The sequence below is a fragment of the Cibotium barometz genome, chromosome 51, assembly GCF_041138505.1.
Source record: "Cibotium barometz isolate CiBa-2024 chromosome 51, ASM4113850v1, whole genome shotgun sequence".
In the NCBI taxonomy this organism is placed as follows: domain Eukaryota; kingdom Viridiplantae; phylum Streptophyta; class Polypodiopsida; order Cyatheales; family Cibotiaceae; genus Cibotium; species Cibotium barometz.
In genome coordinates this window covers 39857637-39884226 of record NC_141096.1, presented here as the reverse complement: position 1 = coordinate 39884226, position 26590 = coordinate 39857637, and the positions used below count along the sequence as shown (strand labels likewise).

Below are 26590 nucleotides of genomic sequence, written 5' to 3'. Positions count from 1 at the left end.
GTGTTTTATCCACCTCAAAATGTTAAAAAATGAGAAAATAAAAATTTTCACTTTTTGGGACCCACCTAAATACGAGAATGTTTTGCTGATGTGGAAGGGAGATATGGGGGGAGTTAATGAGGAAGGAGATTTCAAACTGACAAGAAAGATTCAATTCGTGTAGAGAGCGAAGATAAAAAATTCAAAAAGTATGAGAAAAGTCAAAAAGTAAGAGAGAGAGTATGAGAATATTTCCTTTAAAAAGTGAAACTAGGGGGGTATGGCTGATGTGGCAAGGCAAAAAAAAGGGGTCATCATAGCCTTTGTCTCCCTTAAGCCCAGCTTTTAAAGCTCTATTCACTAAAAATTAGGAATCCTTTTAGGAGGCTCTTTTTGGGTCCAAAACATTCCTAGTGTGGATCTTCACATTTTCCATTCAATCTAGGTGGTTCGAGGACCATTTCTTTGGAGTCTACATGGTTTGGGTTTCTCTTTTATTCAGGTGGATGTGGTTGTATGGATTACTTCATCTTCGGGGGACATTCGTACCTCATCATCGACACGAGTCCTTTATCTTTTCCATTCGGCTTGGGGGTCATGAGATTCATGTATTGGTATTGGTGCTCTATGATGGTGACACTATAGCCTTTTATTTTTGTTTTGTGCACGACCACCCTTCCATTTAGAAGGATGAAATCATTATAGAAGGGGATGGTTTGTAATGAAGTAGATTTGGTTTCACATGCACATGGGGGATGGGGCGTAGGAAATTGGGCTTAGGGTCATTTATATGTACACTTTTGGGGGGCCTTGTGCTATATTAAACATAGGGCTCATAGTTTTTGTACCTTTTCATAACCATCATAATACAAGTCAATTACACTCTTCTCTCTCTAAACCTAGGCTAATCATCATAATATAGGTTAATCTAAGGATAATTAGGTTAATACAAGGCTAATATAGATGCTCCTTTCTTTCAAGAATGAAAGTCTTTTTCTAGTTAAATATGTTCCTTGGTTAGTAAGACCATTAAATCTTATGTTTTTGAAAGAATGTTTCTAATCCTAGCTTTGGCAAATCTAGTTGAACGCTAAGTTCTTGGTTTTCAACTTTGAAAAGTCTTAAAACTCTAAAATTTCCAATAAGTAAAATTTTAATTTATCCTTGAAAGCATGATTTATTTTGTAACAAATGATTATTATGTTTAGCTCCGAGTAAAGCTCTGAATATTATGCATCTTTTGAAACTAAGTCTTTTATTACTACTAGATTTCTACAATCTCTTAGTACTTATGAGAAATCCATTTCTCGATTGAACTCCTCATAATAGCCCTTGCTTGAGTAACATTTTGAGGGGACGTACATGAGCTTGGATCACCTATAAAATAAAAAGCATATAGCTAAGTTATTGAGATAATGCTATGATATAAAGCATCATGCAAATAAAACAATATCTAAAACTTTGCATAAACTTTAACTCATGATCTTAAAGGACATTGGAAAATTATAATGATTATTCATGATAACTTATACTATGGTCACCTTATAACTATTTGGAAACCAAAACTCTTATATGATTGCTCTACAATCCAAGGAAATCATTTTATCCTTATTCAAATTACACAATTCATAATATACATAAAAATGTATAGTGGAAGTGTTTTTAACTTTTACTTTTTAATCTCCTAAACAAATTGAATGAAATTTTCTAATGAAATAATTAAATTAAACACTAAATACGTATTTTATTTTTTTAAATATGTCTTCTTGGTAGCTTGGTGGGATGTGACTCTCTCACTAGTGTAAACAATGTGGACCACCATCTTGATAAGTTCTTGTTTATGAAAATATGACATCACATGATTATTTAAACTATTCTTTTTTATAACTAGGTCACTAATCTTTCCCTTTTATAACTACGGAACGTAGGTGAGATAAGAATGTGAAAAAAAGTAACATCTAGGTTATCCTTGGATTAACCTAATTAGTTTGGATTAAGGAAAGCTTGAGAGATTATCACTAAGGACAATGGAAAGTAAAGTGTAATGATAGTCCAAAGACTTCAAATGGTTCAAAAGGTAAATCAAAGGTGCAATAGTCCTAGAGCACATGCCTTTTATATTCCCAAGGCCCATGTGCCCTAATCCCACATGTAAATGATCCTAAGCCTATGTTCCTAGGCCATTCCCATGTGCATGTGCATCCTAAAAAAGCTTTGTTACATAATGTAAATAAGCATATCACATGATTATTTAAATGATTTTTCTTTTATAACTAAATCACTCTTTCAAAAAGACATGTGTATGTTTAGAATAATTAAGGCATATCTTAAATAGGCAAAATCTAAGTGTGTAAAAACATTATCAAAGAAAAATTGTATATAAATCATGATCAAGCTTACAATCAAATTATTCATATTATTGTGATATTAGACCTCATATACATGCATTTTACACATCCTTTGTATTTTAAGGAAAATAAGGAAACACTGGTATAAGTTTGTATTTTAAGGACAATAAGAAAGCGCTTGCACTTTAAATAAAAATGTTCTTTATATTTTAAGGACAATAAGTAAGGACTTGTACTATAAATAAAATTTCAACTCACCAATGAGGTGATAGCCCAAGTGGTGAAGATTTTGGCCTAGGACTAGGTCCTAGGTTCAAAACCCCACAAGGTGCTTCCTCAGGTATATTGCCTACGGGTAGATAAAATAAGCCCACCACATGTGCGTTCTAGTGCACCTACTATGGGTAGTTAAAAATAGTAACTACGAAAGGATCTTGGGCCTAAGGCTAGTCAAATAATTATAAAAAAACAACAACTAAAGAACTGCACTTAAAAGACCATGTGTGGCTATCTATATCATGAGATCCCCACTTTTGATAACATTTAATATATATGAATATCCTTCTTATAATAAAAAACATGCCATACATTGCATATTGATTAAGTTTTACATAAAATACCCTAACAATATATATTCAAAGTTTAGCATGCATGTTATGTTCATCATACACATGCAATTGCACACAACATGATGTTCATCATACACATATTATTTAATTTAGTTATAGAACTAAATAATATAATTTAAAAACTTGAAAAGTTAATTAAAATCCTAGGTTTGGTATTTGAAATCCAATGATGTTGACATGTGAATGCTTATTGATTCTAATTGGTATATTTAGATGCATAAAATAATGTGAATTTAAATGAGACTTGAATATTAAAATTTACCCGTTTTTATATTGAACCATTTTAAGCGCTAGTTTGATTATATGCTCAAGGCCCTTAGAATACTTAAAATCTATTAATAGACTTGATACAAATACTTATCACATTTTTTTAACTACTACTTGCAAGAAATGTTTGCAGCGAAAGTAACATGTGCATTCCTTGTATATGCCAAGCATGAAAACCTTAACTTGTGCACAAAGATAATTAGAAATGAAAATTAGTATCTCACATTTTTCTTTGTGTTTTGATGGTAAGATTCATAGTCATATCAAATGTCTCAACTTAAGACCCTAGATTGAAACAAATATTTATGTACTAGAATTAATTTGAAAGAATTATATATATATATATATATATATACTCTAACATGTTGTTTTATATTTGCTAATTTATTATTTATTTAGTTTCTTACATATTTAAAAGAAAAAAATTGTTATCTTTACATATATTACTTGTTAGAATATTTTTAATCTAAATATATTTCATACAATATTATTAAGGATATGCACATCATTACAATACAAAACTTCCATGTGGAAACAAAAAAGCTATAGAGTTAATGTGGTCATTACTGTCCATAATTTCTATGTAGACACTTAAAACCTCTAAAGTTAATATGGTCATTGATATCCATAACTTCTATGTAGACACTCCTCAAAATTGAACATTGTACATGTGCTACTACATTTTTTTAAAACTATTCACATTGTATTAATTGTTATTTCATCATTAAATTATATAAATTTAGTTGCTATCCACTCTTCTATAATATTCAAGTCATGAACATATTTGTATATTGAAATTGAAAATTAGCAAATGATATAAAAACATATTTTTTGTCAATGCATGTGTTGTGTTGTGTTTCATATTTCTTTATTTATATATAGGTAAGTGTGTTATTTGTACTTTATATGTATGAATATTTATGTTAATGTGTCTCTATGTGTGTGCTTATGTGAATTGGCATAAGAGTGTGTGTATGTGTGTGTATGGGGGGGTGTGTATGCATATATGCATGTGTGCGTGTTTTGGTTTGCTTACATGTATACTATGTGCATGTGCACGCACACACACACACACACATGCACGTGCTTATGTGTATGTGTGTGCTTACATGCATTCCTATATACATGTGTGTGTGTGTGTGTGTGTGTGTGTGTGTGCACAAGTTTACATGTGCATGTGCATGTGAATGTGCCTCTACATGTGTGTGTGCATGTGCATGTATAAGTGTGTGTGTGTGTGTACATGTGCACATGTACCTGCATGTGTGTGTGCTTGTGCTTGTGCATGGGAGTGTGCCCATGCATGTGTCTACATCATGTGCATATGGGTGTGCATGTGTGGTTAACGGCATGTGCATGTGTATGCACGTGTGTGTACATGCTCATGTGTGCATGTGTGTACATGCTCATGTGTGCATGTGTGTGCGTGCATGTGTGTATGCATGTACATGTGCATGTGTGTGCACATTTTCATGGGTTGACACATATTCATGTGCATGTGCATGGGCATGGGTGGGCACATAGTCTTGTGCCCACCCACATGTAGATATTCATGTACATGGGCATGGGTGAGCACATAGTCATGTACCCACCCACATACACATATTCATGTGCATGAAGATGGGCACATAGTCATGCGACCACCCACAATCATGCCCCCACCCATGCCTACGCACATATTCATGTGCATGTGGGTGCGTACATACATGTGAGTGTGTATGTGTGTGTACATGTGTGCATGGGTGGGTGCATATTAATGGGTCGGCACATTACACGGCTATGCATGTGTTGGGATGGAGAGAGAGAGAGAGAGAGAGAGACAGAGAGAGACAGAGAGAGAAGGATGGTTTAAACTTACCTCCTTGTAAATAAGGTTGGCATCCACTTATATCAACACAATGGGCACAGTTCTCACAAGTGATTAAGATGCTTGTCTCTATAGCACACAATATTAAGGATAAATAAGTGTACATGGACTTTTAATTATAACAAGAAAGTCTCTATATCACAAAATACCAAGGATCAATAAAAGTGTATGGAGTTTTAATTATAACAAGAAAGTTTGAAAAATTTTCTTACCACTTGGTGCTGAAGTTTGTTTAGAAGCATGTCGATAAGGATCTTGCGAGCCATTCAAAAATAGAATATTCGAACCTATTGTTGCAAAATGGTAAACACCAATTGTATTTTCCTCAATATGTGAATATCTAATATAGTTAAGATTAATATGAGTTTGACCTAGTATAAAAAATATACAAGATAACTATTGTATTTTTTTAAATAATGACTATATTAAAAACATTAATGAACTAATCTAATATTTAACACAAGTTTAACTTGCTTAAATTACTATTATATTCATAGTCTTATGTTTACTTGTGATTTTAGAAAAAATATTTTTTATGTTTTTATATTTCTTCTATAATAAATAAATAAGAGGCATTTTAAGGTAATTAGAAAATTCATGAGAAATTTCCTAAAGTACTCTATAATGAATTGTTTTCTTTACAAGTTGTATATATGTATGGAGATTCCATAATCTCATTTTTGAGATTCTAAAAAACATGTCAAAATTACAAATAATGTAAGAAAATTGGGAAATGTTTTGAGACCTACACCTAGGATCTTTTTGTTTCCTTGTTTATGAGACATATACGTGTGTAAATCTATCACAATCTAGACTATGGATTTCACTATGACTTTCTACCGTGATTTTTCCATTCTATCTCTTTTTCATTTGGCAAAACATATTCCTCATCAATGCTCTAAAAAGTTTATTGTAAAACACTTACAGAAGTACACTCAACATCATGATAGAAGTACTTGAAGAACTTGGAGAACACCTATGTGGTTCTATGGACGGATCTACGAATGGTCATACAATTATGGGAAAAAAATTCCACTCCACAAGGGTATTATAAAAATTTTAAAAATTTTCAAGAGCTCAAGGAACTTAAATTCAATCTCTCATTAGCTACCCACAAATAATATCTTTAAATCATAATCAACATCTTACTACCTAATCAAATGCAACTTATTGTACTCCTAGGGTATAAAAACTTTTATAACTAGGGGCTTGTGCTATTGTGGTATTGGTTTTATTATATTCTTCTTACCCTAATATTCCCATAAATATAGGATTAGAATACAAAGTTTATTCCTTAAAAAAACAAATAACCAATTTTGAATGTAATTTTGACCTTTTAGAACACCCAAATGTGCATATGCATGATTGCCTACTATATCAAGGGAAGACCAATAAGAGAATGAATGGAGAAAAATACTAGAAGCATAGGAGAAGGAAAAAGGAAGTTTGAAGATACAACACTATGACAAGGAGATTATAAAGTTTAAGAACTAAATCAAGGGAATACAAATAAGAGAATGGATGGAAAAAGATACCAAAAGCACATGAGAAGGAAAAAGGAAGCATGTAGACACAACACTATGATAAGGAGATTATCAAGTTTAAGAAATATTCCCCTAAATCAAGGGTCCATACGACAATAGGTAAGTAAAAGGCCCCCAAGGAGGCATTGACATAAGAGTTAAAGCAACTCAAGGAGGAACCACAAAGAGTTTCAAGCAACAAAGAAGTAAAACATGGAGAACTTCAAGAAACAAAAAAGGAAATCATAAACGATATTCTCCTAAATACCACCAAAACTAAGGTCCAAGAAAAGCAAACAAAGAAGGAAATTAGACAAGAGCGCCTTCTCATAAATGCCACCAAAACTAAGATCCAAGAAAACCATGCTAGGATGAAGAAAGAGATCAAGGCCACATCCTGACGAGACTGCAAAATGAGTGGAGGTAACTTAGGAAAAAATTGTCTCATAACACAAACACAATCATGATGACCTTTGAAGACAAAAACACGAGGAACTCCCACCACACATTACATGTGAAAGTCACCAGCCAACTCTCAAAAGGAAGATGATGAGACCTTGTGGAAATAAGTGGAACCCTATTCACAGACATTTGGTGTCCAGGGTAAGGACCTTAATAAAGAAGATGCCTTTTCTGTTTAATAATACAAGAGAACTTATTATAAGGAGAGGCCTTTTCTCTTTAAATTTAACGACACAGAAGCCCTTAACCTTCCTCCAAGAGAGGGTGATGATTTCCTCCATGAAGATCCGTTTACTTGATAATCTCACCCCCTTGTAAGTAGAGTAGCATAAATGTTCAATGATGCAAGTTATGAATGTAAGAAAGTTTTCAAATTAAAATAATATACAATATAAAAAGGAAAAATAAATATAAATTTATGTCATATAATAATAATAATAAATGTATACTAAAAGCTAATCGGTAGAAAATGTAAATGTTTTTTACAATAGACCCCTTCTTTGAAAAGCAGTGTATTTTTACGTACAACCAAATTTAGCAAAACGGCCCATGCAGGGTTGTATACCGATACTGTTCCCTTATTTTTAAGTATAAACTCAACTATATTCTGGCGAGAGACTAGAAAGTTATAGGCACTACAGGTTGTAGGCCTGTACCTACATATAGGGAGCCATGACGTGCTAAGACAGGAAAACGTCTACAGAGAGTATCAATTTCTTTTATTGTTTTTCTTGTATGGTTTATTTATTTCATGTGTGTGTGTGTGTGTGTGTGTGTGTGTGTGAGAGAGAGAGAGAGAGAGAGAGAGCGAGAGAGAGAGCGAGAGAGAGAGCTCTATTAAACATGATTTTTAAGAATTGCAGGTTCCTTGGATGAAGCTCTCCTTTCTTTCTAAATTCTCTTTTCACTCCTTTCTTTCTATATTATCTTTTCTCCCCCGAGAGAGAGAGAGAGAGAGAGAGAGAGAGAGAGAGAGAGAGAGAGAGAGAGAGAGAGAGAGCTCTATTAAACATGATTTTTAAGAATTGCAGGTTCCTTGGATGAAGCTCTCCTTTCTTTCTAAATTCTCTTTTCACTCCTTTCTTTCTATATTATCTTTTCTCCCCCGATGAGATAATGTATCCTCTCTATGAAAGAGATTGATTGTATCAAATTACTTCATATGTTTATGAATCATTAAAATGCTCATGTGTGAGACCGGGTCTCACACATGGGGGAAATTTTGTACCCAATATGGTGTTTATGTCTCTATGCTATATTTTCTTACAAATTATTAGAAGTGACAATTTGATTATTTTGAATTCAATTTGTTCCACTACACAACATGGACTCCCCATTATGTGCTCTCATATGGCATAATATCATTCATCTACATTTATCTAGCTTACTAGACATCATATAGATAAGACGTTTATATAGGTCTTACTAGACTTCATATACATAAGACGAATATATGCAATGAATATTTCTTGAATGCTTTTATCCTATATACATACTTGGGAAGGTTTCATCATCAAAGGTTGAGCTCTGTCCACAGATGCAATACAATTGCATGGTTTGTCTAGATCTCACTAGACTTCATCAAGATGAGACATGAATATCACAATGTCTTTTTCCTACAAACTTGGGATGGTTTCACTACTAGATTGAGCTCTCTACATAGATACATATCCCATGGTATGATGATCATCATAGGTCAACTAAGGGTTTTATTGCATCACAAGATACTCAAAAGAAAGGGCATCCCATGAGATATAGGCATGTATGTAGTAGTAAATTGGAGATTAATTTTCATGAGAATTACATACTTAGATGCATAAGTTAATATGAGATAAGTGGATGCACCATTATCTTTATAGGGAGGGGTTTAGTCCTTTTCCTAGGGGTAAAACATTTCAAATATTAGAGATGCTTCAATTATATCTATTGGACCTAAGGCACCAAAAGGCAAGAATGCTTGTTAGTATTCATGCAATGTAAGTTGTTTTAAGTTCCATATATCTTTTAGATAGACTGTAAATCTTGGACTCCCTATTCTATGCTCTCCTATGGCATAATATCATTCATCTACATTTATTTAGGTCTTACTAGACTTCATATAGATAAGACATGAATATTCGTATAGTAAAGATTTCTAGAATGCTTTTGTCCTATAGACTTGGAAATGTTCACTATGAGACGTTGAGCTCTCTCCACATATGCAAAACAACTGCATCATTTGTCTAGATCTCACTAGACTTAATCAAGATGAGACATGAATATCCTAATGCATTCTTTCGACAAACTTGGAATGGTTTCACTGATAGATAGATACATATCCCATGGTGTGAGGATCATCATAGGTCATGTAAGGGTGTCATCACATAACGAGATACTCAAAATTAGAAAGGGAATCCCATGAGACATAGATATGTATGTAATAGTAAATGGGAGGTTAATTGTCAGGAGAATTACATACTTAGATGCATAAGTTAATATCATATACATGGATGGACAATTTAATATGAGATACATGGATGCACCATTATCTGTATAGGGAGGGGTTCAGGCCCTTTCCCATGGGTAAAGATTCTTCAGCTATTTCTATTGGACCTGAGGCACCATAAAGACATTATATTGAGGTAGTAGCCTAAGATGGAAGGTACCATATAGAAATTTGCCATTGAATTCTTTGGTCTCACTAGATCTCTAGCCAACATTCATCCTATAGGATCTATGAGAATACATGGACTAGGACCCATAGAAGATTAAATTTTAAAATGTTTCTATCTTTAAAGAAGTTTTAAAAAGTATAGAAGTAAATACCTGCAATTTTAGTTGCACCATAATATATATCAGTGACATCTACAGGTGGTGAAATTCCATTCCCAAATACATTTGCACAAAGGTCCAGATAATATCTTTAAGAAAAAAAGTAGGACATTAAAATCTCTCTCTCTCTCTCTCTCTCTCTCTATCTATCTATCTATCTCTATCTATCTCTCTCTCTATCTCTCTCTATCTCTCTCTCTCTCTCTCTCTCTCTCTCTCTCTCTCTCTCTACTCATACATGTATACACACAAGTCCACATGCATGTGTTTGAACACAAACACACACATACACATGCATGCATGTATCACAATTTCACATGCACACACCCCCCACACACACATGTGCATGTATGTGGACACAAGCATTAATATAGTTTCTCATGGTGTTTTTAAGACAAAACAAGAAGCAACATAGTATTACCAACCCCAAGCACCATGCATATGCCTGTACATGTGCATGTGCATGTGCATATATATGTGTACATGTACACATACATGCACATGTATGTGTGTGTGTGCATAAGCATGTGTATGTGCGTGTGTGTGCATGTGCATGTGTGCATGTGCATGTATGTGCGTGTGTGCTTGTGCATGGGCTTGGTTGTGCTTGTGCTTGTGCTTGTTCATGTGGTTATGATTATGCATGAGTGGGTGTTTTTTATAATCTATACGATGTGTCGCATCTCTCTAGGACACAAGGTGCACCCCATACCTACCACCCATTGAAGGCATTTTATGTTGGAAGGTGTAGATATATCATGGATATGATGGAGGGCGCAAGAGGGTGAAGATTGAATTAGTACCCCATATGTAGTGAAAGTGTGAAAGTTCAAAGGAAAAGCTAGATATTTTGGGCAACAAGGTCTAATTAGGCAAAATGGATCTTTAACTATTCATGATAGCCCCTCACATAGCCCATAAAAAGTATGCACCTCTAATGGGATAGTCACTACGGTTTTTAGACTCATCATTGGCATTGACATTGTTTTGGACATGGTATTATAGCATTGAGCTACTCCTCTCTATGCTTCATGAATTCAAGGGGATAATAAAAGGCATAAATCTTACGTGAAGCAAGTGTGAAGGATATGCTACGTATCCTAAATGTGGTGAAATCATGGAAGTTGAAAAGCTATAAAAAGTCCAAGGGTATCATCCCTCACATATTCATTCTCCCCAAGCTTGTTCTTTTGGAAAGAAAGGTCGGTTGGGCAAAGTGGGACCCTACCTAGTCATGCTACCCCCTTCATTTTTTCCCATGAAAGTTTTTGATAAAAATATGGAAGAGATAGCTTCAAAAGATAAACACATGAGTTTGTTCATTTGTCCAAAATGATGATTCATAAAAGAGTGAGAATGTGACCCCAATAATTGGAGCACTAGAAAGCATAGAGTTATGGTGAATTACAATGTGCCATTACTTATAAGCATACTAAGTGTGATACTTATTCAAGGGTCATTATGCTTATGCCAGACATGTATGTATGTGTGTACACTTGCATGTATATATGTGTATATACATATACATACATATTTATATTTATATGAATATGTATTTATATTACAATGTGCCATTACTTATAAGCATACTAAGTGTGATTCTTATTCAAGGGTCATTATGCTTATGCCAGACATGTATGTATGTGTGTACACTTGCATGTATATATGTGTATATACATATACATACATATTTATATTTATATGAATGAGAGGTTAGAGCATCTAGGATAAGGTAGGGTTTCAGGATTTAAGAACTCTTCATCTTTTCACTTTTTTTGAGAGAGAGCCATAGCTATCATTGTTGGATCGTGATCCTTGCCACAAGTTCCTTGGAATTAATATTAGTTTTAACATTTTTCAGTTGTTATCTCTCATGGGATATCCTCTAAATGTATTTTCTATGTGTATGTAGCCTTTATCACCCCTCGAGAATTTGTGTATTGTTGTTTATGGTTTTTCTCCATGCCCTTCAACCCACTGGTCATCAACACAATGGCCTCCCTTGCCCAAGCCACATGCCCAAAGAGTCCTACCTTTTACCATGCTTCCATATGTAGCCTCTATCACCCCTCAAGAATTTCTGTATTGCTGTTTATGGTTTTCTCCCATGCCCTTCAACCCACTTTTCAAAACACAATGTCCTCTCTTGCACAGGCCACACACCATTTACTCATTTCTTGCTCAATTGGTCCTTTGATATTTTCATTCCTTAGTTCCTTGAATTTGGTGCACACTAAGGTCATTAGACATAACAAAAGACATTATATCCATATGTATACAAAAAGTATCTTTAGGGGAGCCCTTCCCTTGCATAATAAAGACTCAAGTGCCAAATGAGCATAAACCCATATTTATGTCTTTAAACCTTTTATAGATTTAAAAATTTATAAATGTTTTAAAGTTTTAAAATCTTTTATAGATTTAAAGGGCGATTCAACATAGAAAACTAAAGTAAAATGGAAAGCGGTGTCAGGTGGCATCAACTTTAAATGTTGACATTAGTGTTTGTGTGTGTTACAATCTTTTATTGGTCAACCACCACGACTAAAAGATTGTGTACATGCATAAGTGGTCAACCATAAGTGGGTGTTAGAAATCTCATACTAGTTTTTAGGAAGCTCAAATATATAGTCTTGATTAAATTCTGTCCCTTTTATGAAACTATATAAGTTAAATAGCAAGGAATTAGTAAACTAATCTTAAATAACATGTTCTATCATACTTGATTTAGCTCTTTCTTTAATCATGCATGTCATAGATCATGAAATATATATGCTATTTCATGATCTATGACATAGATCATGAAATATATATGTTATTTCAACCACAACTAAAAGATTGTGTACATGCATAAGTGGTCAACCATAAGTGGGTGGTAGAAATCTCGTATTATTTTTTAGGAAGCTCAAATACATATTCTTGATTAAATTTTGTCCCTTTTATCAAACCATATAAGTGAAATAGTGAGGAATTAGTAAACTAATCTTAAATAACATGTTCTATCATACTTGATATAGCTCCTACTTTAATTAATCGTGCATGTCATATATCATGAAATATAAGTGGGTAATATCACGTATAGTACACATTAGAATAAGTAAAAAAATTTATCTTACTGTAGATTAAGTGGATGCATAAAGATATTATTTTTTGATGCTGCTGTAATAAAATAACCGACTTCCGAGCATTGTTGGTAAGTCCATTGCCGCCCTAAAACAAACACCAAATGAATAGATGCTTTTAGCATGTTAGTGTAGTTTCATCATTATTTCACAAAAACCGCTTTTTAGATATTTAAGGTGTCACTGAGAAATTTGACTTCTTTTTATGTGATTTGAAAACCACCTTTGAGGTTTTTATCACTACTAATACCATATATTAAATTATATTCTTTTATTATTGTGCTTTAATATGAAAGAAAAAGACTGTCAAGTTTTATTTTTAATCCAAGTTAAAGTTAATTCAAAATATTGTAAGTAACATCTCACATCTTCGCATGCATCCATTTGGGTCAAGTTAATTACTCTCACTATTGGGTTTAATGTGCTCAAACCTGTGATGGGCATCTTCATGTTGTGAGCTCCTTCTAGATAATTTAATGTCTTACATGTTTGCTTGACTAGGGGTTTTTAGTCCTAAATACATTTGCAAGGTGTGGAGTTGTTGCTTGAGACTTGGGCATGTGGACACAAGCTTACATATGTTACATGTGTGTGGAACCAATTTTGGGGATATGGGAAGCCTGTGGGTAGAGACTAATGTGGACACACACACCTATTGGCACGAATTGGCAATTGAAGTGCCCGAGCCTAGCGTAGGTGAAGAGAGAAAAGATCATTATTACCACTTGGGCATGTGGACAGCAATATATCCGTTGTGTTGCCAGATTTATTGTAGTAAAATGGATGCTCATGTATCTCTTTCGTTCAGTCCCAGATGGCCAGGAGCTTGTTTCTTTCTGCCCGAAAGAAGGCCAACCAGCTTGTGTGTTTGCGTTTGGAAGCACGGAGCGCACACAGGAGGGCAGGCACCATTGTGGGGCTCGTAATTGCGCACAGTGACGTTATTGCGCACAGGAGGTTGTTGATGCGCAGCGTAAAAGCTACAAGGCGGCGATTACAATGAAGGACGATACCCTGTATAGAGGAGCAAGGTTGAGAGGTTGTTGATGCGCAGCGTAAAAGCTACCAGGCGGCGATTACAATGACTGGAGGAGGCTAGCCACACGGGCTGCAAGGAGTAGTGAAAGGCGAATTTGCTTAATCACGTTGAAGGGCTACACTGTGGAGAAAGGTGGAGCACGGCTGGCTCGGGAGATCTTGGGCTGGTCGATGGGGTCTACAGAGCATGGCGTTGAGGCTGCTAGCTGCAAGCAGGCCTGCAAAGGCGGCAGGCAAGTCATCTTCAATGATGGCTGGTTGAAGGCGTAGGGTCGCCATGTTTAATGTCAAAGTTGTCGTTGAAATCTCTTCAAGTTTTCTTGTCTTTGTTGGGTAGAAGCCTAGAAGGTTTATTCCCACCTAAGCTTGTATACGCCATGTTTAATGTCAAAGTTGTTGAAATCTCTTCAAGTTTTCTTGTCTTTTTTTCAAGGTTTATTCCCACCTAAGCTTGTATACGCATGTGGAATCTATTGGGTAGACTAGCATGGACACGTGGGCAAACTACTAGATTTGCTTCAGTTGGCTAGGGTTGACTACCTTCTACCTAGGGTCCCATAGTTGGCTAGGGTTGACTACCTTGTTCCATTACAAGTTGCCCCCAAGGTCTTGTATTCACTATAAAATGAATTCAATTACAACTGAAAGTCCACCAACTGAAAAGTAAGTGCATATAGAAGATCATTGTAATTGCTTGATACATGTTGTGTTGATCTTGTTACATCTATTTTACTGCCTATTTTCTAACAAACAACCCGAAAAATTTGCAAAACCATCTATTGAGAATATAGAACTACCTGCCTACAATCGCTTGCCATTTGATTTTACTAGAAAGTTGTTGTGTCATCTCGAAAGAAGAACTAAAATTGCAATAATGTGCATCTTTTTGCTCTTTGGGTCATCCTTGCATATGTGAAACATGTGCTTCAAAGATAACATAAAATAATATGGATCCTCCTAAACCATAACCAAGTGTGCATGACATAAAGATTATAGTTAGTTAGTCTATGTCAAATTAGATCCTCCTAAATCATAATGAACTGTGCACAACATAAATATTATAGTTAGTTAGTCTATGTCAAATTAGAAATGTATCATGCGGATTCTCTTGAGTTAGCCTAATGTCAAATTAAAGCTTTTTAAATCTATCTCAACGCTATTAGCAAAAGATATGTCTAAGGTTAAGGCCACAATCTTAGGAATATGTTGCTTAAATATGGATTCTCCTCATAAGAAAAATCCATATTTTTTTTATGGTCTTGTGTCAAGGAGACCATAAAAAATGGTCTTGTGTCAAGGAGACCATAAAAAATGACTTCAATGAGTTAAAATATATTCAGTAATGAAACATGAAGGCTCAACAATTTATTTCTAACAAGTAGCTCACTCCCTTTCCAAAAGACACTAGTTTTGGAGGCTAAAATTAATTTTAAAAACAAACAAAACTCCTAAAAGGATACTTAAACAAAGTGAATTAGAAAGATTTGAAATTTCTTTAAAAGTAACTTTAAAAAAGCATGTTTTTTAATCTAGATACTTCATCAAATGAATTGCTTGGTTCTAGTTATATTTTTGCTGGACAACTAATTCACACAAACTTGTTACTTAAATAAAAGATACTTTATATTAATACCTAGTATATATGACCCAAGCTAATAAATAGTCTCTTAAGGGAACTAAAAATTACTTGATTACCAAAACATGTTCTATAATATTACAACTAAGAAATATAGGTGATGCTACTCTTTGCCTCTATTATTCATTAAATATGTATATTATATTCAGACTCCCTTTGCTTAATACCTTATAAGGTCCATGTTCTAGACAAATGATAAAGTAACTTCACTTTCAAAAACCTTAGAGAATTAAGTTTGTAGCTAATAATACTAAATTAGTAGGAAACTAAATCTAATCTAGCATCATAGTATATTGTGTCTCCTAATACTAACTAGTGTTTGCAAGAATAGTAAACCTAAACTGGCATCATAGTATATACAAACATACTAGTATTTAAAGCTTGGTTCTTGCCTAAGACTGGCTTTATTTATTCCAAAAGAACCCCTCCATATCATTTTACATGCAAAGTATTATTTCTTCCAAAAGAACCCAAGATATTGAAAATTCATCCCCATAACTTTGTTGTTCTTTTCTATGAATTTAGGTTCTAACAATATTGACCATGTGTAAAATAATAATATGGAAATGGTTTGACTAATCAACAACTATTTTTAAAACAAATCTTTTGGTTTGGACAGCCACACCTATTTTGTTAACCAATGCTTAGAGAGAAGAAAAACTAAGAGGGGGGGGGGGGCATATGTAACTTCGGATTAGTTTCGGTGAGTTAAACATGTAAAAATTAAAATAGATAGTGGAAAAAAGAAAATTAATATGTAGTATTCGAAAAAAAAATAGTTAGATTCTATCTTTTGTAAATTTTAAGAACTGTTCTAATAACCTAGTTTGTTTTTTAATAAGTCTCTTTGTTTAAGTATTCATTAAAAATTTGCATTTCAAACCATCAAGGTAAAATGAACAACATTAAGAGAGTTTTAATGCTGAAAAAAATGGAGGCATTATCTGTTTCCTAAGATAAGTAATTATACAAGGGAAGTGTTTTCTAGTTATTATTCGCAATCTTAGGAGAGATGAGATTAAATGCAAAAAAGGGAGGGGTTACCTAATTAACACAAGTAATTAGATAAGAGAGGGATTATCTTAATACAAAACAAGTAATTAGATAAGAGAAGGATTATCTTAATACAAAACAAGTAATTTTGATAAGGGAGGGTTTAACTAAACACTAGACAAGTAATTGGATAAATCAAGGGTTATCTAAATATTAAAAAGTAAAAACAAAAAGATAAATGGAATACAATACTTTATGAAGACTTTATAAGTAAACCAAAAACTCTAAATGGAATAAATATAAAAACCAAAAGATAAATGGAATAAAATATTTTATGAAGATTTTTTTAAATAAACTAGAAACTCTAAATGAAAATTGATACATACCAACATCAATCGTAGGGTCTACATTCTTAAGGATTTCTTCGCTATAATAACTTGTATCTCCTCCTGTCCATGCATTTATCACTTCCACATATGCTTCCTAAAATATTTACAAAAAGATATTTATTTTCTTGAATCACTTCAATAAAAAATTTAAATCAAGATGTCATTTTTACTTTTTATGATGTATAAATCATATAGCAATAATTCCACATAAATGTTCGATATTCTCATATTCATGGTTTTTGCATAAAATAATTCTATAGAAAAAGAATTTTTTTTAAATGAAAAATAGCTTAACATTGAAAAAGTATGGTGCTAAGATAATATTAAAAAATGACCTAGCCCTTTTTTATAGCATGGCTTTAAGACAAAAGAAATATGCTTCAATAAACCTATTTTCCATGGTGTATCTTCCTAATAAAAGCAAATTTTTTTATATAAATTTCACCAAGGAAACTAGAAAATGACCAAGCCCTTCAAAAAGTTATGATGTAAAAACATATCATTGGTAGAACTAGTTTCACATTTATAGTTTTCAGTTCCAAAATGTGAGGTTATGATTTTTAGTTCTAAAATGTGAGGTTATAATGGATGTTTATCCATATGTACACCTAAGCAAAAAAGATTTGGCCTTCAAATAGTCATACTTTTTGGTGGAAATCTAAAGGTATATATTTAGTTAATTATGTAGATTTTCAAGTATATTTTCTGTTCCAATTTAGAAGATAGCCTTAAAACACTCTAGTGGCTTACTTAAGTACCCCTATAATTATTTATAATACAAGTTTCACAATCACAAAGGGCTTCTCGGTATGTATGCTTTACATCTTTTTACAAATATGGTTGATATGCTAGAAATGGTACCTCACTTTCTATATGTTCTAAAGCTTCAATTAGAAGAAAATAACATCTCCATTTCAAAAGGTCTAAAACTTGTAGGAATTTATAAAGTCTTTATAGTAAAGTTGAATTGTGGCCTCAGCTTAAGTTTTATCAACAAGTAAATGTTTTGAAAGTTTTACCTATAATAACACATTCATTCAACAAAAAGTACCGTATTGAACAACATAGAAAAAATAAATTTTAGGTATATCACTTGTATAGGAACAAGGTTTATATTTTCATCCACATAATTCATTACTTTTTAGGAAACAAATATTGGACAAGATACATTATAAATATTGGACAAGTTATAATGATCTCTATACATTATAAACTATTGATTTCATAATGATCTCTTTTAGGCATCGTACTTACCAAAGTGTCAGTTCCATTGCTAATTGCTTCCAAGATGGGTGTACAGGGAGTGATTGGATCTCCATATTGAACCTGTATATGTATACCAAATTACTCTTCTTATAATTGTTGATAGGTAGTAATATGGATCAACATAATTAAAACTTGTTAAGAAAATTAATAACAAATATAATCTTGCATTAGCAATATGGATCAACATAATTAAAACTTATTAAGAAAATTAATAACAAATGTAATCTTACATTTATGCTTATTTTGTATATATAATTTTAAAAAAATGCTCAATACGTCTCAAAGTTATACCTTATTTTTTGACCTAAATTATGCTACAAATTGAATGGTTAAAACTCTTGATCTATGCTTGTGTGCATCCCATGGTGTTACCATTTGTGTTTAAGCCTTCTAAGGCCTAGCATTTTATTTTCAAAAAAGAACGATTTCAATATCAAGAGAAGATATAATAGAAAAATATTAAATAACTTTGAATATATTTTGTACCTATAGATATTTTTGTTTGATTTAAATTTAAAAAATATTTTTAAAGATAAATTTTAAAAATCATCCATGAAGAATATGTTAACAAAATGCCAAATGTATTGGCAAATTCATTTCACATATACCAACTTTTATTGTACATATTTTTGATCTATTTACTTTTTAATTTGCATCTCAGAGGTACAAACATCTTATTAATTTTTTATAACTTTCTCATTAAGTTGTTTTTTTAATTTATCAAAATTTACAAACTTATGACATTATGTGCTCAACTTTACAATACTCTACTCTCTCTCTCTCTCTCTCTCTCTCTCTCTCTCTCTCTCCCTCCCTCCCTCCCTCCCTCCCTCCCTCTCTCTCTCTCTCCCTCCCTCCCTCCCTCCCTCTCTCTCTCTCTCTCTCTCTCTCTCTCTCTCTCTCTCTCTCTCTCTCTCTCTCTCTCTCTACTTATAGAAATTAAGCCATAAATGGTGTATCAATAGATAAAAGGACCTTTTGTCTTACTTGAAATAGGAACCATATTTTTGTCAAAGTCCGGTCATATCCATTGTAATACAAAAATACAAACTACTTTAGATTATTTCACTAATAGGTTTTCTTTGGTTAGTCATGCAGAGGAAGCTCTTACACTTGAATTCAAATGTGAATGTATTATGTACTCTCTATTTCACTCGATATTTTCTTGTCTTTTTTAGATATATGATACACCACAACCTTTACTAATAGTAACATAAAAATTGAAAGTTAATTATTTTGATCAAAAAATAAAAATAAATAATGGAAGAGCTCTTACGTAGCCAGCAGGGAAAAATCCCATGAGACCTGCAAAGTCACCATCATTTAACTGCAAAATATATTTCATCTATTAATGAGAAATTCATGTAATCTCTTCTCTCTCTCTCTCTCTCTCTCTCTCTCTCTCTCTCTCTCTCTCTCCCCCCCCCTCTCTCTCTCTCTCTCTCTCTCTCTCTCTCTCTCTCTCTCTCTCTCTCTCTCAAGTTATGTAAGTTATAGGTGTTTCCACTAGCTAGCACGTGTGTGTTCGCAAGTACATACATGCATGTGTCTTGGAATCCCTAAATATGAACGAATGTTTATAATGCATTTGTGCATGCATGTGTCTTGGAATCCTTAAATATATATATATATTTTATATAATGCATGAATTTCTATGCTTGCATGTGTTTTGGAATCCCTAAATATGAACAAATGTTTATAAGGCATGAATTTCTATGCGCGCACACACACACATTCACACACACACACACACACACACACACACACACACACACACATAGATAGAGAGAGATGTTAAATTGATTTTAATAACCAATGAATCATCTTTCTATGTTAGACTTGGAACCTGTGTAGCATTGACGAGTGACTTGATATATGTTGCATTTTTCACAAGGGCTTCATCTAAGCGCTTTGTAATGTCCTTGTAAGCAGCACCGCATTTGGGGCCTAAAGATTCTCCAAGCTACATTCAAATGTTTGTAGAATAAAGAGGCATATTTAACAATGTTAAAAAGAAAATTTTAAAAAACTCTAAAAGTTTGAAAACCAATTCAATTGTTATCTCTATTCTTATGTTTGAACTTACGACATTGTAATTTACCTTATTTAAAAAGATATAGGTTCACCATCCCCATTATGTGCTCGTATACCTCCACTTTTGCAACACACAAACTTGGGTACATTTGCACTTGCACAGATAGTTTGAACCATTCACACAATGTGCTTGTACATCTCCACTTTTGTAGCACATGCACTCGGGTACGTGTGTCCCACATCGCACACGCACACATGTACTGATACTAGGATTTTTTTCACATGAATTTTGATTAAATTGATGTTATGATTGTGAGAACATTGTAAATTCATGCCGCTAGGGAGCTTGTATTAAATGAGCATCATCATATAGAATAATTGAATCATCTACTATTTTCTTAGGATAAAATTAGTTTAATAGATGGTCATATTTTAAGAGTGATTTTTTGCTTTTCTTAGAGTCAAGGTTTTGTATAAATAATGGTTGTCCCCATCTTATAATTTAAGGAGGAGTCATTAAGAATATTTTATTCCTCACTTTCTCTTATCATTAGTTGTGCTTTTAAGCAGCACACGTTGAGGCATTATGTCCCGAATCACAACACACATGCACATGTACGTGTGCACATACACACACACACATATGCATATATTGGCATGCACACACACACACACACACACATAGATAGATAGATAGATAGATAGAGAGAGAGAGAGAGAGAGAGAGAGAGAGAGAGAGAGAGAGAGAGAGAGAATGACATTTAGGCAATCAAGCATATCGTATTTCTAGCATATTGACAATACTAATACTATGGTTCACCTATGGAAAAGAAAGATTTTTTTAGGAAGATAATTCAAATTCTAATACAGACCTATAACTTTCTATTTTATTACCTGTATATCATATGCTTGATAGTTTTCAATAGTGTTCACAACACCAGAGCTTGAAATGCTTCCCCGCACAAGATGTGGAAACTTAACTCTAAACCAAGCACTGAGTGCACCTGAATATGAACCACCCAAGACTATCCAAGAATTCTCAAAATTTTTTGATAAATTATAACGCTTGATAATTTGTTCCTGAAATTTCCATTTAAAAAAACATATTATTATAGTAGCAAAGTCGTTACTTTTGTATACAAAAAGGATCATAAAAGCTTTTTATGTAGTAATCATGGTTGGTAATATGAAAATTTCTATAAGTCATATCAAATGTAGTTATTATATCATGGCAGTCTATACACATAGATGCATTGACGTTAAAATAGTTAATATACAATCTTATTCAAAAGACATAACACAACTCTGTAGATCATATATAATCAATTAATTTTGACTAAGAGAAACCATTTTGTAGTGTCTAGAAGAAATTAAAATTTTCTTAATTAACACATTAACCATAGAAATCATGTTGTAGTGTCTATAAGAAGTAACAATTTTCTTAATTAACACATGGAACCATAGAAAGGTGAGCTTCTAATGACCATTTTTGCACTTTTAAAAAAATTATGACTTGAGATTCCAATTTAGAGTCGAGTTTCCTTTGCATCATTCACTATAAATCATCTTCCAACAAATTTTACAAATAATGATTTGGAAAAATCTATAAAAACCAAACTTTAGGACTATATGTTATGTAGTTGTTGAAAATTGATATGAGAGGAAGATACATGTAACATAACACTTTGATTTTTAAAAACATAACTTACAATCATGCTAAAATGACCATTTTTGTTTAATTTGTTAAGTTAAATAAATTTTACATTGATAAAATATGATGTTGTGCTTTTATCTTTCTTATCATAATTGTTTTAGACTCAAGTTTCGAATGGTTGTAATAAGATTGTCAAATGACTACATAAAATAATGTTGTTATTGCATTTGTAATGCATTTTTTACTTCAATGATGAGGTATCTTTCTCATGAAATCTTTTACCTATAGTTCATTCTTTATCAATTCTCTCTCTCAATAAAATACCTTTCTCATCAAATTCCTTACCTATTGTTCATTTTTTAAGAAGAATTTGTTTTTAAAGCATATTTAAATAAGCATATTTAAGAATTTTTTTTAAAAGCATATTTAAATAAGTAAGACTAGGAGACACTTTATGATGGCACCACTTAATGAAAAAAAGAGTGCTTGATACCTTGAAATGATTCATACCTGATAATAGCCACGAAAGGTGGCAAGGTCAAAGAGAGCTTGCTTTGAGCTTAGATACTTAAGGTTTTCTAATTGTAGGTCTGGAGTTGGAATGCTTTCTCCATAATAGCGATGCTCTAGTGTGACACAAGCAGCCTTCACACCTTGCGCCAAAACCTATAATAAGAAGAAAAATATAGTAAGCAACTTTCACATCTAGTGCTAAAACATATAGTAATAACAATATAATAATTTCCTTATCCCATGTTACAATAACTCATAGAGAAACCTTTGAGAAGATATTTAAGATCATTTGTATGTCATGTGCATTAAGAACGATGTTATGTGAAGGAATGGTGGCTCAATGAGACACTTTGTTGATTGTTGTATAGATTCAGCTTGAAATTCCATATTGTAGCATTTTTTACTTTTTATAGACATACATGTATGCATCCATATATGCCTAAATGCATGCTTTCATATAAGCATATGTAGGTATTTGCACATGTAGGTATAGAAAATGCATTGGTACAACTCCACTTAGTCTTTATGCAACTATTTAGAATTTGGCTCAATTTAATGCGAAGTGGATTATTCTGTGCTAGATTGATATCATATATACATATTCATCTAGGAAGAGATTGTGGTTTTAAAAATCACATGATATAGCCAATTCAAAATTAAAAAATATATGGAAGTATTCTACCCGCTTGTAGTATTTTAAATGACTTTAATAAGGATGAATAGATGGGTGTGTGATCACCGACAAGAGCTAAGATGGGAGAGGATGGGAGAGGAGAAACATTTGGTCTTAACTCCCTTTAACTTCTGGGATCACACACCCAACACGTTGCTCCAACATTGTGGGTGGCTCCAACATTGTGGCCTCCTTTAACTTCTGTGTAAGCACCTAACGAACTTAAGGTCTAGGTTTTCATCATATAATGGAGGCCTTGGGAGCCCTTTCTTCATTTTAACTTCATGGTAAGCACCTAATGAGCTTTTAGGGCTTGATTTTCATGTAATAGAGCCCTTTCTTCATTTTAACTTCATGGTAAGCACCTAATGAGCTTTTAGGGCTTGATTTTCATGTAATAGAGCCCTTGGGAGCCCTTTCTTCATTTTAACTTCATGGTAAGCACCTAATGAGTTTTAGGTCTTCCTTTTCATGTAATAGAGCCCTTGGGAGCCCCACTCGATAAGGATGGTGTGGCAGATTTGGGAAGCAAGCGTACAAGTATGATTGCACAAATGAATAAACCTGTCCTTTTTAGCATAGTAACACATGCATACACATAAGTGTTTCATGTTTACATATAAGCATATAAGCATATAAGGATGTAGTTAGGCATAGATGGAAGGCTGAAGAGCCTTCCATCTAAGCATATAAGCATGTAGTTAGGCATAGATGGATGGCACTAGGCTACATATAAGCATGTAGTTAGGCATAGATGGAAGGCTGAAGAGCCTTGTGTACAAATCGGTTTATATACTGACCAGGTAGTAGTCGTCGTCTATCCCTCCACATGCGGACTCCCCACAGATCAGCAAGAATATAGGACCTTGCGGGTCAACGAAATAGTCAAGAAACTCATAATAACGCTGTTGGAACGTTCGTGTGTCCTGTGATCATAATTAAGGTCACCCAATGAATTAGTTATTTTGTGTGTGCGCGCGGCGTGTGTGACCGTGAGAGAGAGAGAGAGAGAGAGAGAGAGAGCACCTGAGGGTTGAAGTGATCCACAGTTTGATTCATCCAGAGAGTGGCACTACTTGCAGAAGCTACTGTCTTTTGAGATAGCTTGCTATGAAGCCGTCTAATGTGGTTGTGCAAGAGACTCTCTGAAGTGGGCATGTGCGCAACCAGAAGGCAACACGTGACAGCTACCACGAGCGCAAATCGCCCGCAGCACCTCCTCCATGAGAGTGGCAACCTAGGAGAAGATGAAGAAGCCATTACTATTACTAGTGCGAGCTGCTGCAGCGAAACGACTTGCAGCTGCTGGTAATGGTGGCCTATACATCGCGCTTAAATAATCACCTATATTAAACCGAATGTTAGCATCAACCACAAGAAAAAGAACGCCTTGAGGCCGGCCGCGGCCCGCGGCCTTGTCACTATGCGTATCTCCTTTAAAAGTTTATGCAATAGGGTGTGAAGAGTGGGGATATTGATGGCCTGCAAACTTGCCGGCCGTGAAGATGCATTTATGAGGGAGTGGCCCATTCATGACTTGTGTCTAGTCCTTTTGGGCATATGATGGTGTTCATTGTTGGGTGGAATTGCTCCTATTCACACTAATGGATCTTTTGTATCTTAGGTTTGATTCACATATTCACATAAGCTCAAGAGGTGTAAGTATCTAATCTTTACTTCCTATTACCATTTCTATAAATTTTTGTAAAAAAGCTTGAAATCTTGATAAAGATCCAGATACAAAAGGTAATATAAGCAATTTGTTATCAAAAAAGTGATTACAACAGTTAGTGTTAACCCTTGAAAGATTAGTGATAAACTTAACACTAAAATCAAGATTGAGTTCTATAATAATATAATACAAGAACCTTTTCATCATTAAGCTTTGGTTTGGTCAAGTTCTCATTGAGATAGGACAAATAGTTGGACAATGGACAGTGATTACATCAGTAAGGATAAGTTCTAATCAATGTGATCAGTCAATAATCTTGGCAAAGGAATAACTGTGTAGAGGACAAGAAGAACAACAATCTACAACAGTTAACACATATTTGATGGTCTATTTTGCCTTGTAAGTCTATTTAATAGAGTTAATATCTTGATTAAGCTTCCTTGAGCTTGATTAAGAGAAGGATTGTAGTGTTAGTGAAGATCAAAGCGCAACTAGTGAAGTAGGTTCAAGAACAGCTTGCTTACAATACTTTGTCCTATATCCACGAAAGGTAGAAGGTTGGAAAGCTTAAGCAACAACAAGCAAATCTAACACTTATGATACACTTACAATGGTTCTAATAGAGAAAGGGATTAGATTAATAGCAATCTTTGGTATATGGTTGTAATGAAGCAACAACTTTAGATTAGGTATAGGACCATGGTTATGGGCTCAAGTTGTGAGATCCCTGTTCCCATCGCGCAACGGATTCGGGGTACTAGCAGCGGAAGTAGCACTTCTTGCATGAGGCAGGGTCCCACACTCGGGGCCTCGTCCATGGATATCCGGACAAAAGACTAATCCGTCGGTTTTTCCAAAACCGAACCCGGAAAAACTTCCCTTATCCGGAAAGCACGGGCGATTCCTCCAGGATAACTTTTTACTCTAACGTAGTCAAGACCATTAGTGATCAAACTGATCCGACTACACCTATAAAGATACTCAGTCAGATCAAGGAAGAAACTTGCACTTAGATCATTGGGATCAACGCTTTTTTTCCCATCAAGAGGCACAGCCGTTGATTCCTATCCATAGAACAATGACTATCCGGGACTTACTTCATCTATCATAATAACAAAAATTGAGTCTCGATTTACGGATCCATCAGTCCAGCCTAACCCCTTCCGATCCCATGGGTTAGCCAACCACCCAACCACTGTAGTGATGGGATCCAATTTGGAATTTGGTTAGGTTTTGTCCCGGGTACCAAGGAAAAGAGTTCCAAGGCCCCCTAGCCGGAAGTTCATGCAAACATAAAATTAGGCACACCACTTACACACCCAATATGAAATTGCCTTTTTCTTAGCATCAGCTACTTTAAAACAATCCTTTAATGAAACCATAGTACCACTGATCACAGTCTTCCAAATTATCCGGTTGATTCTCAAATTTCCCATCATTCCTTTATCAGAGTATCTATGGCATCATTGGCAACTAGAACGCTCACCACCTCTCTACTCAGGGGCCTTTTCAATAGTTCCTAGCCCATAATACTCGGCAATATAATCACTTATAAAAATCAAGATGGACTCTCGTTGAAATCAGCAAGATTAACCAACAGATCCATAAAAAGAGCCATGGACTCATCCATTGAAGACCAGCAAGGTCAATCAACCAGATCCATGCCCGGTTTCAGAAAAACAACTCTTACTCCTTGTTCCAATATCTTCCTCGA

The 26590-nt window shown here is 34.0% G+C and overlaps 1 protein-coding gene across 1 annotated transcript; it reads right to left on the bottom strand.

Moving 5' to 3' along the window:
• Positions 1 to 1136: 1136 nt before the first annotated feature.
• LOC147609619 (putative serine protease EDA2) lies at positions 1137 to 24513 on the bottom strand. Its single transcript, XM_086787817.1, has 13 exons — positions 24231 to 24513; positions 24005 to 24130; positions 22529 to 22684; positions 21259 to 21444; positions 20177 to 20293; positions 19607 to 19657; positions 18319 to 18390; positions 17062 to 17158; positions 13003 to 13096; positions 9881 to 9975; positions 5303 to 5377; positions 5082 to 5159; positions 1137 to 1356 (listed from the first exon to the last, which is right to left on the bottom strand). The coding sequence occupies exons 1-13, from the start codon at positions 24462 to 24464 to the stop codon at positions 1262 to 1264; spliced, it is 1476 nt and encodes a 491-aa protein (XP_086643943.1). The 5' UTR covers positions 24465 to 24513; the 3' UTR covers positions 1137 to 1261.
• Between the last annotated feature and the right edge of the window lie 2077 nt (positions 24514 to 26590).

Bases quoted from the DNA above. Each gene is read 5' to 3' on its own strand.
- LOC147609619 (XM_086787817.1), bottom strand. From the start codon at position 24,464: ATGGCTTCTTCATCTTCTCCTAGGTTGCCACTCTCATGGAGGAGGTGC. The intron at 22,685-24,004 runs GTCAGTATATAA...TTCTTATTATAG, and splicing joins TAGACGACGACTACTACCTG to GTTTTGGCGCAAGGTGTGAA. The intron at 18,391-19,606 runs GTAAGAGCTCTT...ATACATATACAG, and splicing joins GATTTTTCCCTGCTGGCTAC to GTTCAATATGGAGATCCAAT.